The sequence below is a fragment of the Sapajus apella genome, unplaced genomic scaffold, assembly GCF_009761245.1.
Source record: "Sapajus apella isolate SASKATOON/1434 unplaced genomic scaffold, GSC_monkey_1.0 scaffold6, whole genome shotgun sequence".
NCBI classification, from domain to species: Eukaryota; Metazoa; Chordata; class Mammalia; order Primates; family Cebidae; genus Sapajus; species Sapajus apella.
Window position 1 is genome coordinate 24,730,571 of NW_022436946.1, and position 17,014 is coordinate 24,747,584.

General features: G+C 40.6%; 1 protein-coding gene across 10 annotated transcripts in view; it reads right to left on the bottom strand.

The window, feature by feature from the left end:
• The window catches only part of TPD52L1 (TPD52 like 1), a 112,439-nt gene extending 98,999 nt beyond the window's left edge, over positions 1-13,440 (bottom strand). For 7 of the 10 annotated variants that reach the window (XM_032274882.1, XM_032274875.1, XM_032274872.1 and 4 more), the window contains exon 1: positions 12,582-12,920. In XM_032274882.1, the coding sequence (XP_032130773.1) occupies positions 12,582-12,621 (40 nt within the window). In that variant the 5' untranslated portion in view covers positions 12,622-12,920. Of the gene's footprint in view, positions 1-12,581; positions 12,921-13,138 lie in introns of those variants that run through there. The other 3 variants (XM_032274883.1, XM_032274876.1, XM_032274873.1) reach the window with 1 other exon arrangement.
• Positions 13,441-17,014: the final 3,574 nt, after the last annotated feature.

Here is a 17,014-nt window from a genome sequence, read left to right on the forward strand (position 1 = left end):
AAGCTCAAGTGACCCTCCCGCCCCAGCCTCTTAAGTAGTGGGACTACAGGCGTGCAGTACTATGCCTGGCTAATTTTTTAAATTATTACTTTTAGTAGAGACGAGGTCTTGCTATGTCACCCAGGCTGGTCTTAAACTCCTGGGTTCAAGCAATCCTCCTTTCTTGGCCTCCAAAAGTGCTGGAATTACAGGCATGAGCCACCATACCCAGCCCATGAATTATTCTGAGCTGAAAACATTTGAGTTCCTGAAATCCTTTATCTGACTAAAAGCAGAGGTTCCTAAAAGAACTCAGCTGTCACAAATTCCTCCCACCGGGAGCAACTCTTTCTTCTCTTCCAGACATTGTCACAAACTGTCATATCTCCCATCTATTCTCCTAAGGGCCCATTTAGCTTTAAAAAAAAAAATAAGTCATTTGTTCTCTCAATATTGCCTTTTCTCCACCTCCCTTTCCTATAGTAAAATGATAAGGAAACTCAAATCTCATCACTCCTTGGGGTATTCATTTATTTCCATGACACCCTTGTGCAAGTAAAATTTAAAATAAATATCTTTGTAACCTTTTTCTCCTGTTAATCTGTCTGCTATGAGTTTAATTCACAGGCTCCTACGCACTTAACCTAAGAGGGTAGAAAAAAAGTTTTTCCTCTCCTTCAATGCTGATGAGAGCCTTCCAATCATTTCAAATAAACTTTACAGGTAGCGCAGATATCTTGTAACTTCCTGTTGGAGCTCTGGGATAACGAAAGAGAAGTAACAGGAGCCAAGGTCTATACTTCTTTCCAGGACTGACCTAACCCTTCAGTAAGAAAAACCATCTTTCCATGATGTCTTTATGTAGAAATGAGTTCATTTTGGAAAGCAAAATGTTGGAAAATATTTATAGACAATGAGCTATTAGCTTTTTTCTCATTCATGCCTAAGCAAGAAAAATCGGTGAAAAACTACAAATATCCAACCATCAGAGACTTTAAAACTGAGAGATCTGAAGAGATCTCCTCCCACTACCCCCATCCCAAATTGGCTTTTTCTTTTGAATGAATCAGTTCTGCTTCCGTGAATATGCTTGGGAGATGGTTAAATGAATAAAACATATCCATGTAAACAAGTAATTATAATACTCATGAGGCAATAAAAAGCTTTCTTTTTTTGGGTACTCATTGAAATTAGTCCTCTCAGCCAACATCTAAAGGATACAAATCCTACTTTCTGGAAACAAGCACGCAGATCCTGTGACTTATTTATTTTAAACTCCCGAGATGACTGGATATGGACGAACACCAAGTAGAATAACATATTTGAACTATTCCATATCCGAACTGACTTTTCCTAGCAGCTGGTGAAAAAACTCTATACTGGTTCTAAGAATTACATGTCATGTGACTTTTACAGATCTTTTTAATCTTGAATCAGTTCTGCTTCCTTGATCCTTGACAAGACACTCTTGCTATTAATGGACAGAAGAAATGTCTAATTATAAGAAAAATGTATTTCCAAGGAGTTGAAGAGTTTTCTATATTTTAGATATATGTCAGGGAAACTGTAATCTGTATAAGATACAAATAATCGTAGGTAAGTTTGGAGATGAGGTGTAACATATACATGCATTTTTAATGTGTGGTACATGGTCTGGCTAAGCAAAGTGCTAGATTTTTGCCTTTTGAGAAAGAAGCACTATGTTGGTGACTAAGGGTATTCTTGGAGATTTGTGGTTTTATTCCGGGAATTTCACTTCCTCTGCATCAAAATGTATCACTTATAAACGATTCACACTGTGAGAAACTACTTAAAATTCATCTTTCCTTGAGGACCCAAAGCTTCCCTTTAGCCATTTCAAATTCATTAAAATGTTCCCCTGTCTTCCCTGGTACATTAACAATGCTTCTCAATTTAATGCATATATGTTAAATCATTACACTTTATTGCTAAAATATTCAATGAAAATTAGGTTGACAGATGCAAATATCCACATTTTGAGGTCATCTTTTATGTGTTCTTAACTGCGTAGTAACTCAGTAAATTTTTTCTTGTTTTACTTTTTTCTTTTAGTTTTTTAATATATGTATAAAACCATACATATGCAGTTAAAATATATAAATAGTTATATATATTTTCTGTTTTTTTTTTTTTTTTTTTAAGAGATTGGGTTCTTGCTTAGCCTGGGTTTGAACTCTGGAGCTCAAGTGATCTCACTGCCTCAGCACCCTGATTAGCTGGGACTACAAGCACTCACCACCATGATCAGCTTAACTCAGTAAACTGAAGAAGGGACTGGCTTTATGGTGTTGTTGGAGACATTCTGCGACAGCAGTAATGGTGAACCTCTACCTGCATGGAGAGCACCCGCCCTGAGGCAGGTGCCCTCTTTTCTATACTTGCCATGTCAGACCATGAAAATTCAACACAGAAATGGCTAGAGTAGCTTAAGGACAAATCCACTGACTGCTCATTTTTCTCCATAGTTTTATCAGGTATTTTCTTAAAGTAGGTATTGGGCTAATATGCTTGGGAGATAGTTAAATGAATAAAACATATTCATGTAAACAAATCATTATAATGTTCACAAGGCAATAAAGCACTTTCTTTTTTTGGGTACTCATTGAAATTAGCCCTTTCAGCCACCATCTAAAGAATACAGATTCTACTTTCTGGAAAGAAGCATGCAGATCCTATGACATTTATTTATTTTAAAATCCTGAGATGACTGAATATGGATGAACATCAAGTGGAATAACATATTTGAACCATTCCATATTTGAACTGACTTTTGTTTGAGCTGATGATAAAATTCCGTATTGGTTTAAAAATCACATATCATGACTTTTATAGAATTCTTAGAATTCTTCATCTTGAAAACAGAACAAAAATAGCAAGCTGTTGATAAATGAACATCCTCCACCCCCAACTTGACATGTCACAGGGCTTATTTTTAAAGATCTCAGGCCACATTCATATTCCCAGACTTAGACTTTGCTCACATATACAATGAACTGTACAATTAAATTCTGCCTCTTTAAAACCTCTTTGATCATAGAGAAAATAAAGCAAAATTATTATTTAAAACTTTGTGCACGACTGCTTATGCATACAAAGTACCTATAAAATGGTAATTGAAATCTCAAGGTATGAAGTCAAACTTTCTGATTTCAAATACCAACTCCAACATCTCAAAGTTGTATGAATTGGAGAAAATTGTGTAACTAGCCTGTCAGCTTCCTCCTCTGTCAAATCAAAATGTTACCTACCTTTGTGAGTTTGTTGTAATTATTATTATTATTATTATTATTTTGAGACAGAGTCTCGCTCTGTCACCCAGGCTGGAGTGCAATGGCACAATCTCGGCTCACTGCAACCTCCACCTCATGGGTTCAAGCGATTCTCCTGCTTCAGCCTCCTGAGTAGCTGGAATTACAGGCTAATTACACCAGCTAATTTTTGTATTTTTAGTAGAGACAGGGTTTCACCATGTTTGTCAGGCTGGTCTCAAACTCCTGACTTCAGGTGATCCACCTGCCTCGGCCTCCCAAAGTGCTGGGATTACAGGCATAAGCCACTACGCCTCACCTGTTGTACTTATTAAATAACATGTTTGGAGTTTTTGTTTTCATTCTTTTTTGATTTTTTTTAAAGGCAGGGTCTCTGTCTAGCCCAGGCTAGAGTGCAATGGTGCAATCATAGTTCACTGCAACCTCAAACTCCTGGATTCAAACAATCCTCCGACCTCAGCCTCCCAAGTAGCTGGGAATACAGGCATGCATCACCATGCCCAGTTTATTTCTCAATTTTTTTGTAGAGGCAGGGTTTTGCTCTGTTGTCCAGGCTGGTCTTGAACTCCTGGGCTCAAGTGATCCTCCTGCCTTGGACTACCAAAGTGCCAGGAGTCACTGCACCTGTCTAAATAACATGGTTTTAAAAAGGCATACTGTGGTATTTGACATTTGTAAAAACACTAAAATATTGTTGTTATTATCAACCTCAATGTGAATTAGCTCTAATTAGCACCTTACCACTCAGAAAATTCCATTAGGATGGACATACGTCCTCTCATCAGTTCTAGGTGTTAACCCACAGACAAGACTCCCAACTCTTTTTTGCCTATCCTCCTGAAAGGATGATCCCATGTCAAGTTCATCTTAGCCTCCCCTTTGCACATGTGGCACAGCATACATTAAGGCACAGCACAGTGCAGTATTTATGCTCATTCTCTGGACTCAATTAAACTTGGAGTTGAATCTTGACCTCTTCACTTAATTTTTCTGACTCTTAGTTTCCCTGTTTATAAAATGAGTTGAAAGTAAAGGTATCCACCTCATGATGTTATTATAAAATTTCAATAAAATAATGGATGCAAAGGTTTCAACATATGCTAATGAAAGCAACAGCAAACATTTATATACTACTTGCCATGTGCTGGGCCCTGCTTTAAGAACTTTGCATGTATTAACATGTTAAATCCCCAAGACAATGCTATGATATTGGAGCTATTACTATCTTCACTTAACATATGTAGAAATCAAGATCGAGAGAAATCACTAACTTGTTCATGGTCATGTTAATGATAAGTAACAATGACAGAGTTAAAATCCTGGCAGTTTACCTTCATGCTGGGATCTTAATCACTATGCCCTTTTCCTTCCCAGTAGTATGTGCTTGTCAAATATTTGCTATTACTACAGTAATCAATAAGCATTTGTTAAAGTATTTAACAAATCAGTACCTGCTGAAGTATTTATTATTTACTAAGAAGCAGATCTTATTATATGCCACAAAATAGACTCCTTTGCTTCTAAGGTTTTGAAGAAATTATCAGATTCTGTCTACCCAGGCTAACTAATAAGGTGTATACTCAAGAAGGCAATTCAAAGTATGCTCCAATATGCTATAACAGCTGTCATTTGTATAATTATATTTTAAAATAATTTAAAATAAAATGATAGTATATGATTTATTGCAAATAACTGACTTCATCTAAAATACACATCATCACCTATTTCAAAACTTTTACTTAAAGAGGAAACAAAACTATAGGAGGTAGCTTGGAAGATAATATAAGTAGTCTTCATAATACTCTTAAAGATCATAAATCAAAATATATAACAGCTTGCTTCCATAGTTTGAGGACCATTATTATGATGCCTGAACTGCAATATAAAATTTTAACTATGAAACATAAAATGCAAATAAGTTTTTCCTTGGATAATTTAATACTTAGAGACATACCTCACTGCACTTCATTTTATTGTACTTTGCAGACATTGTTATTTTTACAGATTGAAGGTTCGTGGCACCCCCAGGTTGTACAAGACTATTGGTGCCATTTTTCCAACACCATGTGCTCATGTCATGTTTCTGTGTCACATTTTAGTAACTCTTACAATATTTCAAACATTTTCATTATTATTATGTCTGTTATGGTGATCTGTGATCAGTGATCTTTGATGTCAACATCGTGATTGTTTTGGGGACCCATGAACCACACCCATATAAGATGCTGACCTTAATCAATAAATCTTGTATGTGTTCTGACTGCTCCAATGGCCAGCCATTTTCCCATATCTCTCCCTGTCCCTGACCCTTTCCACTCTCTGAGACACAATATTTCACATTATTATCCAGTTAATAGTCTCTATAATAGTCTCTAAGTATTCAAGTGAAATGTAGAGACACTGTCTGTCACCTTAAGTCAAAAGCAAGAAATTATTAAACTTAGTGAGGAAGACACATTGAAAGCCAAGACCGATCAACTTTGATTCAAGTTGTGAATGTGAAGGAAAAGTTCTTGAAAGAAATGTAACATGCTATTCCATTGAGCACAAAATGATAAGAAAGTGAAATAGCCTATTGCTGATAGGGAGAAAGTCTGAGTGCTCCGGATAGATCAAACCAGCCACAACATTCCTTTAAGTGAAAATCTAATCCAGAGAAGGCCCAAACTCTCTTCAATTTATGGAGGCTGAGAGAAATGAGAAAGCTGTGCAAGGAAAGTTGGAAGCTGGCAGAGATTTGTTTCTGAAATTTAAGGAAAGAAGTCATCTCAGGCCAGGCACGGTGGCTCACGCCTGTAATCCCAGCACTTTGGGAGGCTGAGGTGGGTGGATCACCTGAGGTCAGAAGTTCAAGACCAGTCTGGACAACATGTTGAAACCTCATCTCTACTAAAAATATAAAAATTAGCCAGGCATGGTGGCAGGCACTTGTAATCCCAGCTACTCAAGGAGCTGAGGCAGGAGAATTTGCTTGAACCCGGGAGATGAAGGTTGGAGTGAGCCGAGATCGTGCCACTGCACTCCAGCCTGGGTGACAGAACCAGACTCCATCTCAAAAAAAAAAAGTCATCTCAGTCATCTCTGTACACAAAAGTGCAAGGTGAAGCAACACAGGCTGATGCCAAAGCTGCAGCAAGCTCTCCAGAAGATCTGGCTAAGATGATTGATGAAAGCGGCTACACTAAACAACACATTTTAAATGTAGATGAAACAGCCTACACTGGAAGAAGATGCCAGCTAGGACTCTCATAGCTATAGAGGAGGAGTTGATGCTTGGCTTCAAAGCTTCAAAGGACAGGCTGACTCTCTTGTTAGGGGCTAATGTAGCTGGTGACTTTAAGTTGCATGCTCACTTACTATTCCCAAAATTTTAAGGCCCTTAAGCATTATTCTAACCGTAGCCAGATGCAATGGCTCATGACTATAATCCCAACACTTTGTGAGGCCAAGGCAGGAGGACCACTTGAGCCCAGGAGTTCAAGGCTTCAGTGAGCTATGATGATCCCACTGTACTTCAGCTTAGGCAACAGAGCAAGACCCTTCATCTATGAAAATGCAGATACAAACAAATAAAATAATTATTCTAAATCTATAGATTCAGAAAATGTGCTCTATAAGTGGAATAACCAAGCCTGGATAACTGTTTACAGCATGGTTTATTGAATATTATAAGTACACTATTAAGTCCTACTACTCAGAAAAAAATATTTCTTTATAAATATTATTTCTAGTTGATAATACACTTGTATTAGTCCATTCTCATGCTGCTAATAAAGACATACCTGAGACTAGGAAATTTGTAAAGAAAAAGAGGTTTAATGAACTCACAGTTCCACATGGCTGGTGGGCCTCACAACCATGGTGCAAGGCACTTCACACATGGCAGCAGGCAAGAGGACATGTTCGGGGAACTCCCCTTTATAAAACCATCAGCTCTCATGAGACTTATTCAGTATTATGAGAAGATCATGGGAAAGACCTGCACCCTCCCAACAGCTCCCTCCCATGACATGTGGGAATTATGGGAGCTATAATTCAAGATGAGATATGGATGGGGGAACAGCTAAACAATATCATAGCTGGTCACCCAAGAGTTCTGATGGAGATGTACAAAGAGATTAACATTGCTTTCACACCTGCTAACACAGCATCCACTTTTCAGCTTGTGGATCAGGGAGTAATTCTGACCTTCAAGTCTTATTATTTAAGAAATACATCTCATAAGAATACAGCTACCGTAGATAGTGATTTTTCTTTTGGAACTAAGCAAAATAAATTGAAAACATTCTGGAAATGATTCACCATTCTGGATGCCATTAAGAACATTCATAATTCATGGGAGGTGGTCAAAAATATCAACATTAACAAGAGTTTGGAGGATGTGGACTCCAACCCTTCGGAATGAATTTGAGGAGTTCAAGACGTCACTGGAGGAAATGAAGTGCAGATGTGGTTGAAAGAGCAAGAGAACCAGAAGTGGAGCCTGAAGATGTAACGAAATGTATGACATTTTAATCTCCTTCTAAAACTTGATTGAATGAGGTGTTGCTTCTTATGGATGAGCAAAGAGTGGTTTCTTGAGATGGAATCTACTCCTGCTGAAGATGTTCACAGCATTGTTGAAATGACAACAAAGGATTTAGAATTACATAAATGTAGTTGATAAAGGAGTGGCAGAGCTTGAGAGGATTGACTCCAATGTTGAAAGAAGTTCCACCGCAGATAAAATGCTATCAAATAGCATCACATGCAATAGATAAATCTTCCTGAAAGGAATAGTCCATCTATGTGGCAAACTTTCTTGTTGTCTTACTTTAAGAAGTTACGACCGCCACTTCAGCCTTCAGCAACCACCATCCTGATCAGTCAGCAGTCATCGACATCCAGGCAAGAGCCTCCACTGGCAAAAAGATTATCGCTTGGTGAAGGCACCAATGATCGTCAGCAATTTCTAGCAAAAAGGTCTTTTACATAAAGGTATGTACCTTTTCTTAGACATCATGCTATCGCACATTTAATAAACTACAGTATAGTGTAAACATAAATTTTATGTGCGCTGGAAAACCAAAAAACTTGTGCGACTCGCTTTATTCCAATATTCACTTCCTTGTGGTGATCTGGGAATTGCCCACACTATCTCCAAGGTATGCCTGTATAAGAGACTGGACCTGCTGCTACTTGACAAAGGGAAGCAAGGTTATTTTATCGTTTTATAACAAAATGCCATGCTTCCTTTACAAAGCAAGAATTTGTTTTCCTAGCAATATCAATAAAAGCGATGTGATTATTTCATTTTTCTAGAGCTTCATCCCTTGCTTCCTTTTCTCTTCTTATCCCGATTTATTTTCTTTCATCTATTTTTAATTTACATTATCTTGTTGCATTTCGTGTACCCAAATAAACTGCCTTATGTACTTCCTGAAACAAGATAAAATCATACAAAGTATAATGTAAGGTATAGATGACATTTTCATTTAATGGACTTTGCACACAGTAGGATTAATCTGATATTTATTGCTTTATTTCATTCATGGACATCTGAGAATCTTCTTGAATGGATGTCTGGCTATAAAAAATAGTTATTACAGTAAACTGAATAATGGCTCCTAAATATGTCCTAATCTCTGGAACCTGGAAATGTTACCTTGTGTGGAAAAAGTCTTTGCAGATGTGATTAAGTTAAAGGTCTTGAGAGAGAGAGAGATTATCCTGGATTATCCAGGTAGGCTCTAAATGAAATCACAAGTGTCCTTATAAGAGAGAGGCAGAGGGCAGTTTGACGCAAACAGAAGAGAAAGCAGTGTAACCACAGAGGCAGAGAGATTAGAGTGATGCAGCCAAAGAACGTCGGCAGCCACCAGAAACTGAAAGAGGCAAAGACAGTTTCTTTCTTAGAATCTTCAGAGGGAGGGCAGCCCCACCAACACCTTGATTTCCGCCTAGTGATAGTGACTTTGGAATTCTAACCTCCAAACTATGAGACAGTACAATTTTATTGTTTTAAGCCACCAAGTTTGTAGTAATTTTTACAGTGGCCATGAGAACTTAACAGAGTAATTAATTTGAATATATGCAAATGTTAAAAGGAGACAGTGTTCCTTGTAACATTGAAGACATTGGGAAACGCAAAAACAACAAAGTTATTTCCATTTAGAATGATAAAATATTGAAGCATAGTTTAAAAGGATCAGGAAGTTTTTATTTCAAAGGACTACCATATGTTTCAGGAAAATGCTACATTTCTAACGCAATTCCCTCTCTAACATGTCAATTATCTTAAAGCAACATTATCTGGTACCAGTGGAAAGCAAATAGTAATGCCATTCTCCCGTGGACATCTCACTCCACGTTGTTCTCCAGTCACTCTTCAGTGAACCGCCCCCCTCATAAGCCTTACCACCTTCCCTGAAAGTCCTCTTGTTTTGCTGGAAGGAATCTATTCTTTTACTAAAGCAAAGAACATATTTGGATAATTTCACCTATGGGAAAGTTTCTAGTGCAGTAAGTTGCTGCACTTACCCAGCTATATGAGCGAATAATGTCCATAGCACCCTGGTGGCTCCCTGGACAATACGAGGCACAATTCATCAGCACCTGCCTGTCTAACCTCACTTATCCTTGTTTGTCTCTTGATTAGCAGGCAGAAAGATAAGCCGTCTTCACCCTAGATAACTATAAAATAAACTATGCTGAAGGTGGAAACTTACACTTGGAAAATCACAGGACTGTCTTAGCTAGATTCTAAGAGGCAAATCATTCATTTAGCCAGAAAAATGTACAAGTGGAAAAAAGATTTCTCTTTAATATATGCTATAAGCAGTTTGTGAAAAGTTTTTTCTTAAAGAACTCAATATGTCTGCTTTCTGAATAACAAAACGTCTGAAAATGAGAAACTTAAAATGCTAGGCAAGTGAGGATTTAAGAGTAAGTATCCTCCATTTGATTGTACAAGTAGGAAGCTGGGGTCATCTTTGACACTGTCCCCCTTCATATTCAATCCAATTTTGACTTTTCCTAAGATTTTACCATTTATTTTTTGTTCTCTTTTTGTTTGTCTGTTTTTGAGATAGAGTCTTGTCCTCTTGCCCAAGCTGGAGTGCAGTGGTGTAATCACAACTCACTGCTGCCTCGACCTGCTGGACTCAGGGGATCCTCACTCCTCAATCCCCCAAATATCTGGGACTGCAGGGAGGCATCACCATATCCAGCTAATTTTTATATTTTTGGGGGGAGACAGGGTTTCACCACGTTGCCCAGGCTAGGCTTTTACTCCTGGGCTCAAAAAATCTATCTTCTGCCTCAGCTTCCCAATGTGCTGGAATTACTGGCATGAACCACTGTGGCTGGCTTTTTTTTTTTTTTTTTTTTTTGAGACAGGTTCTCACTCTTGTCCAGGCTAGAAAGCAGTGGTGGGATCTTGGCTCACTGTAGCCTCAAACTTCTGATCTCAAGCAATCCTCCCACTCTGCCTTCCAACTAGCTAGGCCTACAGGCACATGCCACCACACTCGACTAATTTTGTTTATTTTTTTGTAGACATGAGGTCTCACTATGTAGTCCAGGCTGGTCTTGAACTCCCAGGCTTTAAGTGATCCTCCCACCTTGGCCTCCCAAAATGCTAGGATTACAAGTGTGAGCCACTGCAGCCAGCCTCTTAAATATTTCTAAAATCTGTTCACTTTTCTCATATCCATTTGCCTTTTTACTAGTCCTCTTTACTCCCAAAGTTTTCATCTAGTCATGAGGGGAAAAGAAGTGCTCCAAAGGGCGGCTGGAGAGTCAGGTGGGGACTGAAGTTTTACCTTTCCTTCAAAAGTCACAGGCTTTGAGTGAGAATGGGTCCCTCACCCCATCAACTTTGCTACTCCTTACTTATCTAGCTGTAAACAAGGAATTTATTAAAAAGTCATGGCAAAAATGGAAATTACTTTTGCACAGACCTAGTACCTCCCATGCTTGTTTCCGACTCTCTGTGGAATGGGAATAAGAACACCAACTACCTCATGGAACTGCTGTGCACAGGAAATGAGTCCGTCAATACACGCAAAACACAAAGAACAGAGACAGGGACACGATAAACAATCTGCTCTCCTGGTTGCTGCATACTAGAATTATAGCTTTTCAGCCTCTTGCTGTACTCTGAGGCCCTTTCTTAGCATTCACATGGCAGTGATTTTACATGTTATTTTTCAAATAGCCATTAAATTAATATTTGTCTCTTCCTCTACTGTAAAATTCATGAAGCAGATACCAAGTCTGCCTTTGCTCTTCTTAGCACAGTGCTTGGCAAAGGAAAGCACCGAAATATTTGTTAAGTAAATCTTTTAAATAAAGCAAACCAATAAAGCAAACCAGTGACCCCAGTGGTTACCAGTCTGTAGTTTAGGATGTCTTCAGAAGTTCTCCGAAAGTTTCCTATCTGCAATAGTGCTTCTCCAACCTCACTAACAGAATCACCTCAGAAGCTTTCAAATATGCCCATGTTCAGGCTCCAAAGATTCCATTTTGACTGGGATGGGGTTGGCCAGGGCCGGTATTGAAGACTCTCTAAATAATTCTAATTTGCAAGTCAGGTTGGAAAGCTCCAGTGCTGCTATCACCAGCTTCAGCTCCTGTGTGAAGGCCTCCAATCTGATCTCTGCTTTAGAATTTGACCAACTACCGGCACCCTTGGTTGAATTACCCTTTCCTATCTACATAATAGAGGAAAAATATGGGAAGCGGCAGCTTTATGGGCAGGACCTAGGCGGATGGAACAAACCAGTAGGGTTCCTGCTGTTCAGACAATTGTAATCCTCGCAGCGAACCTGTTGGGCGACTCCCGGCCCAGGCACTCGCCAGCCCACTCTCATTCAGGGTGTTCTGCCCGTAGAGGGCGAGCGCATCGGGTCGCGAACCTCTTCTTTTTCTTCTTTTTTTTTTTTTAAATAGGATTTTATTTATATTAAGAGCCACCACAGAGTTTCCCACGGTGTAAAAGAATGGTGGCGATGATTGCCTTAAAGGCTGAACTCCGCAACCCGTCCCTTCTGCGCGTTGCTCCCCAGGTAGATCCGTTTCCTTCCCACCTGCCTCTCGCTCCACATCCGCCCACCTCTGCCCAGTCCACGGTCCGTTTACCCCCATTCTTGAACGATTCCATCGGAATTCCCGAACCCGGTTCCAAGGGTGACTCCGAGATATGAGGCCGCCCTTCGTGAAGCCACCGCAGGCTCCTCCAGCGGACAGCCTCTGGAGCAGGGAGCCGGGCGGCCGGGGGCCCCGTGCGCCACTGGGGCAGAGGTCGCTCCCGGATCGCGGGAAGGGACTCACGTGTGGCTCTGCGGGAGGTCAGGGGGCCGGTAACGCTCATCCTGGCCTCGGAAGGCGGGTCCCCGCGAGGAAGCCGCTCGCGTAGGCTGGCTGCGGAGCCACCCCCTCGGCGGGCGATCCCCTCAAGCCCTGACTTAGGAGCCAACAAGCCGCGAGTCCACGGCCCTGGGCGAAAAGAGTCGCATTCCCTCCCCACGCCCTCAAGGTAAAGAGACCGAAACGCGCATTCCGGACCCGGCACAACAGGTCCTCCGGGCACCCGCGAGGCTGGGGAGGTCGGGGGCGACTGACTGCGAAGAGGGTAGAGCGTTCCACGGGCGCATTTCCTGCGGAGGGGCCTCTCCACTTACGGATCTTACTTTACCGATCCCCAGACCCACAGCAAATCCTGAGTTTGGGGCGCAGGCATCATACCGAAGGCGCTGGTGGGAGTGGAGTTCTGGACGCTTGGCGTGCAACCAATCTGTTCTGTCCGAGAGCGAAGTTAGGTGGAGCAGGAAAAGAGCCTGTATGCGCGCCCCGGGACCTGACTCTCGGGGCGATCGGCGACCACTCACCTTGTGCCTGCGCCTCCATGGTGGTTGACTTCGAGCTGAGGGCGGCGGGGACACACCGGTGCTTCCCAGAGCAGATGGCAGCTGTGCCCGGGCTCAGAACGCAGCTGGCCCCGCCGTTCGCTCCCACTCCTGGCACGCGTGTCGCGAGCGCTGTGCGGAGGGACGCAGGCAGCCGCCACTGGCCGCTTCTGATTACCTCCGCCCCTCCCAGTCCACCTGGCCCAAACCAAGCTGGAAAGAGCTCGCCGCTGGGCGCCACCTGCCGGCGCTCTGCACCGCGGGCGGACGGCACCCTCTCCCCGCGCTATACCCGCAAACCGCAGGGATATTACAGGTTAGGTTCCAGACCCCCGCAATAAAGCGAGCAGTGCAAAAAAATGAGTCACACGAATTTTTCAGTTTCCTAATGCATATAAAAGTTACGTTTACACTACGCTGTAGTCTAAAAGAGCAATGTACATAGCTTAATTTTAAAAGATATTTTATTTCTAAAAGATACTAAAGATCAACTTCAACTAATGGTAATATTTTTGCTGAAGGAGGGCATCGCTTGGACGTTGATGGCTGCTGATTGATCCTGGTGGTGATTGCTGAAGGCTGGAATAGCTGTGTCAATTTCTTAAAATGGGACAACAATGAAGTTTGCTGCATCAATTGACTCTTTTTAATGAAAGATTTTTCTGTAGCATGCAATGCTGGCTGATAGCATGTTATCCACATTGTAACTTTATTCAAAATTGGAGTCAATTATCTCAAACCCTGCCATTGCTTTATCAACTAAGTTTATATAATTATAAATCCTTTGCTGTCATTTCAACAATGCTCTGAACAACTTCACCAGGAGTAGATTCCATCTCAAGTAACCACTGTCTTTGCTCATCTATAGGAAGTAACCCCTTAACCATTCAAGTCTTAGGCGATTGACCAACTTAGTCACATATTCAGGCTCCACTTCTAATTCTAATTCTCTTGCTATTTCTATCACATCTGCAGTTACTTCCTGCTTTGAAATCTTTAATCCCCAAAGTTATTCAGGAGGGTTGGAAGCAACTTTTTCCAAACTCCTGTTAATGTTGACTTTTTGACCTCCTCCCATGAATTATGAATGTTCTTAATGGCATCTAGAATGCTGAATCCTTTCCAGAAAGTTTTTAATTTACTTTGCCCAGATCCAACAGAAGAATCACTATCTATGGCAGCTATATCCTTACAAAATTTATTTCTTAAATAATAAAGCTTGAATGTCAAAATTACTCCTTTATCCATGGGCAGCAGGATTGATGTTGTATTTCCCAGACATGAATACAACATTAATCTCTTTGTACATCTCCATTAACACTTGAGTGACCAAGTATATTATCAATCAACAATAATATTTAGAAAAGTATTTTTTGAGCAGTAGGTCTTAATAGTGGACTTAAAATATTCAATAAGCCATGCTGTAAACAGATGTGCTGTCATTCAAGTTTTGTTGTCCCATTTATAGAGTACAGGTGGAATATATTTAGCATAATTCTTAAGGACTCCAAAATTTTCAGAATGGTAAATGAACTTTGGCTTCAGTGTAAAGTCACCAGCTACTTTTGCCCATAACAAGAGAGTCAGTTTGTCCTTTGAAGCTTTGAAACCAGGCATTGACTTCTTTGTAGCTATAAAAGTCCTTGTTAGCATCTTCTTCCAGTATAAGGCTGTTTCATCTGTACTGAAAATGTGTTGTTTAGTGTAGCCACCTTCATCAGTGGTTTTAGCCAGATCTTCTGGAGAGCTTTCTGCAGCTTTGGCATCAGCCCTTCCTGCTTCACCTTACATTTTCATGTTATGGAAATGACTTCTTTCCTTAAACTTCATAGGCCAGTCTCTGCTAGCTGCCAACTTTTCTTCTGCAGATTTCTCACCTCTCTCAGGCTTTATAGAATTGAAGAGAGTTAGGGCTTTGCCCTGGATTATTAGGTTGTGGTTACAGGAATGCTGTGGCTGCTTTGATCTGGTTTAATCCAGACCACTCAAACTTTCCCTATATCTGCAAGAAGACTGTTTCACTTCCTTATCGTTTATGTGTTCACTGGAGTAGCACTTTTAATCTCCTTCAAAAAGTCTTCTTTCACACTGACAGCTTGAATAATTCACACAACAGACCTAGCTTTTGGCCCGTCACAGCTTTCAACATGCCTTCCTCACCAAACTCAATCATTTCTAGCTTTTGATTTACGGTGAGAGACGTGACTCTTCCTTTCATATGAATACATGAAGGCCATTGTAGGGTTATTAATGGGCATAATTACAATATGCCCGTTGTGTCTCAGAGAATGGAGAGGCTTAAGAAGAGGGAGAGAGATGGGGAAACAGCTGGCCAGTGAAGCAGTCAGAACACATACAAGATTTATTGATTCAGTTCGCCGTCTTATATGGGCATGGTTCATGGTTCCTCAAAATAATTGCAATGGTGACATCAAAGATCACTGATCCCGGATCACCTTAACTGATATAATATAATGAAAAAGCTTGAAATATTGTGAGAATTACTAAAGTGTGACACAGAGACATCAAGTGAGCACATAGCATTGGAAAAATGGCACCAATAGATTTGCTCAACACAGGGATACCACAAACCTCCAACTTGTTAAAAACGTGGTGGTTCACGTCTGTAATCCCAGCACTTTGGGAGGCCGAGGTGGACAGATCGCGAGATCAGGAGATAGAGACCATCTGGCTAACATGGTAAAACCCCATCTCTACTAAAAATACAAAAAGTTAGCTGGGCGTGGTAGCACATGCCTGTAGTCCCAGCTAATTGTGAGGCTGAAGCAGGAGAATCACTTGAACCCAGGAGGCAGAGGTTGCAGTGAGCTGAGATCTCACCACTGTACTCCAGCCTGGGTGACAGAGGAAGACTCCATCTCAAACAAGACAAAACAAAACAAAACAAAAAACAAAAACCAACACCACCAACAAAATGCAGTATCTGTGAAACATAATGAACTATGCCTGTAAAGGTCTGATGCAACTGAAGTTGTCCTTGAGCTTTGCAGTATGGGACAAATGCCCTGGACAGAGGAAGAGAACATGGTTTTACAATACTGAGCCATTACTCTTAGTGGCGATACAAAGTTAGGTTTCCACAAGCCTTGGTTCCAACATTTTTGTCAACTGATCAATACACAATTTTGTTTTATGTATATTTTAGTTTAAAGACACCTTATTTCATGTATATCATGTATATTGTTGCTTCATTAACTTTGAGCTCACAGCCAACAGCACTAGAACTCATATCAGAATGAAGTTTATTAAGCTTAATGTTTGTGTTTTCTCTCTAAGGCTTATCACAGCCTTTTTGCACGTAGGAACACTAGACAGTAGTTCAATGCTATGCTTGGGGGCCCAGAAAAATCACACACACACACATACAAAACGTCTGTTTACAGGCTGGAGAGATGAAACAAGAAAGCAGGGCTGCCTTGTTTTTCCTCTGTGGGAAACTTGAGTCTTCTGGGGTCTCTGTCCACGTGTGCCTGTAGGTTGTATTTGCAGGTCGATGAAGCCGACAAGTTTACAAACAGGACTAGAAACTCACAGTCTTGTTCCAAGGCTTGCCTTTCTAATGTGATTAGAAAGAATGATAAGCAGTAAGAAATATCAGCTCCCATCTCTACTCTACTGGCTTTTGACCATGACAGATCTTTCCTTTTTCTCAAGATCTACACAATCTTCATCTGTAATATGTAATATGGTACTTATTTACATTTGGTCTTGAATAGTTTGTCATTTGGGTTTTTTTTTCCTCTTCTTAAAATAGATGACAAAGTCTGTCACGGTTGAGTGTGGGTATATTAAACCTCCCATAATTTCTTCCAAAAAGTCTTATAAAAATTCCATAGC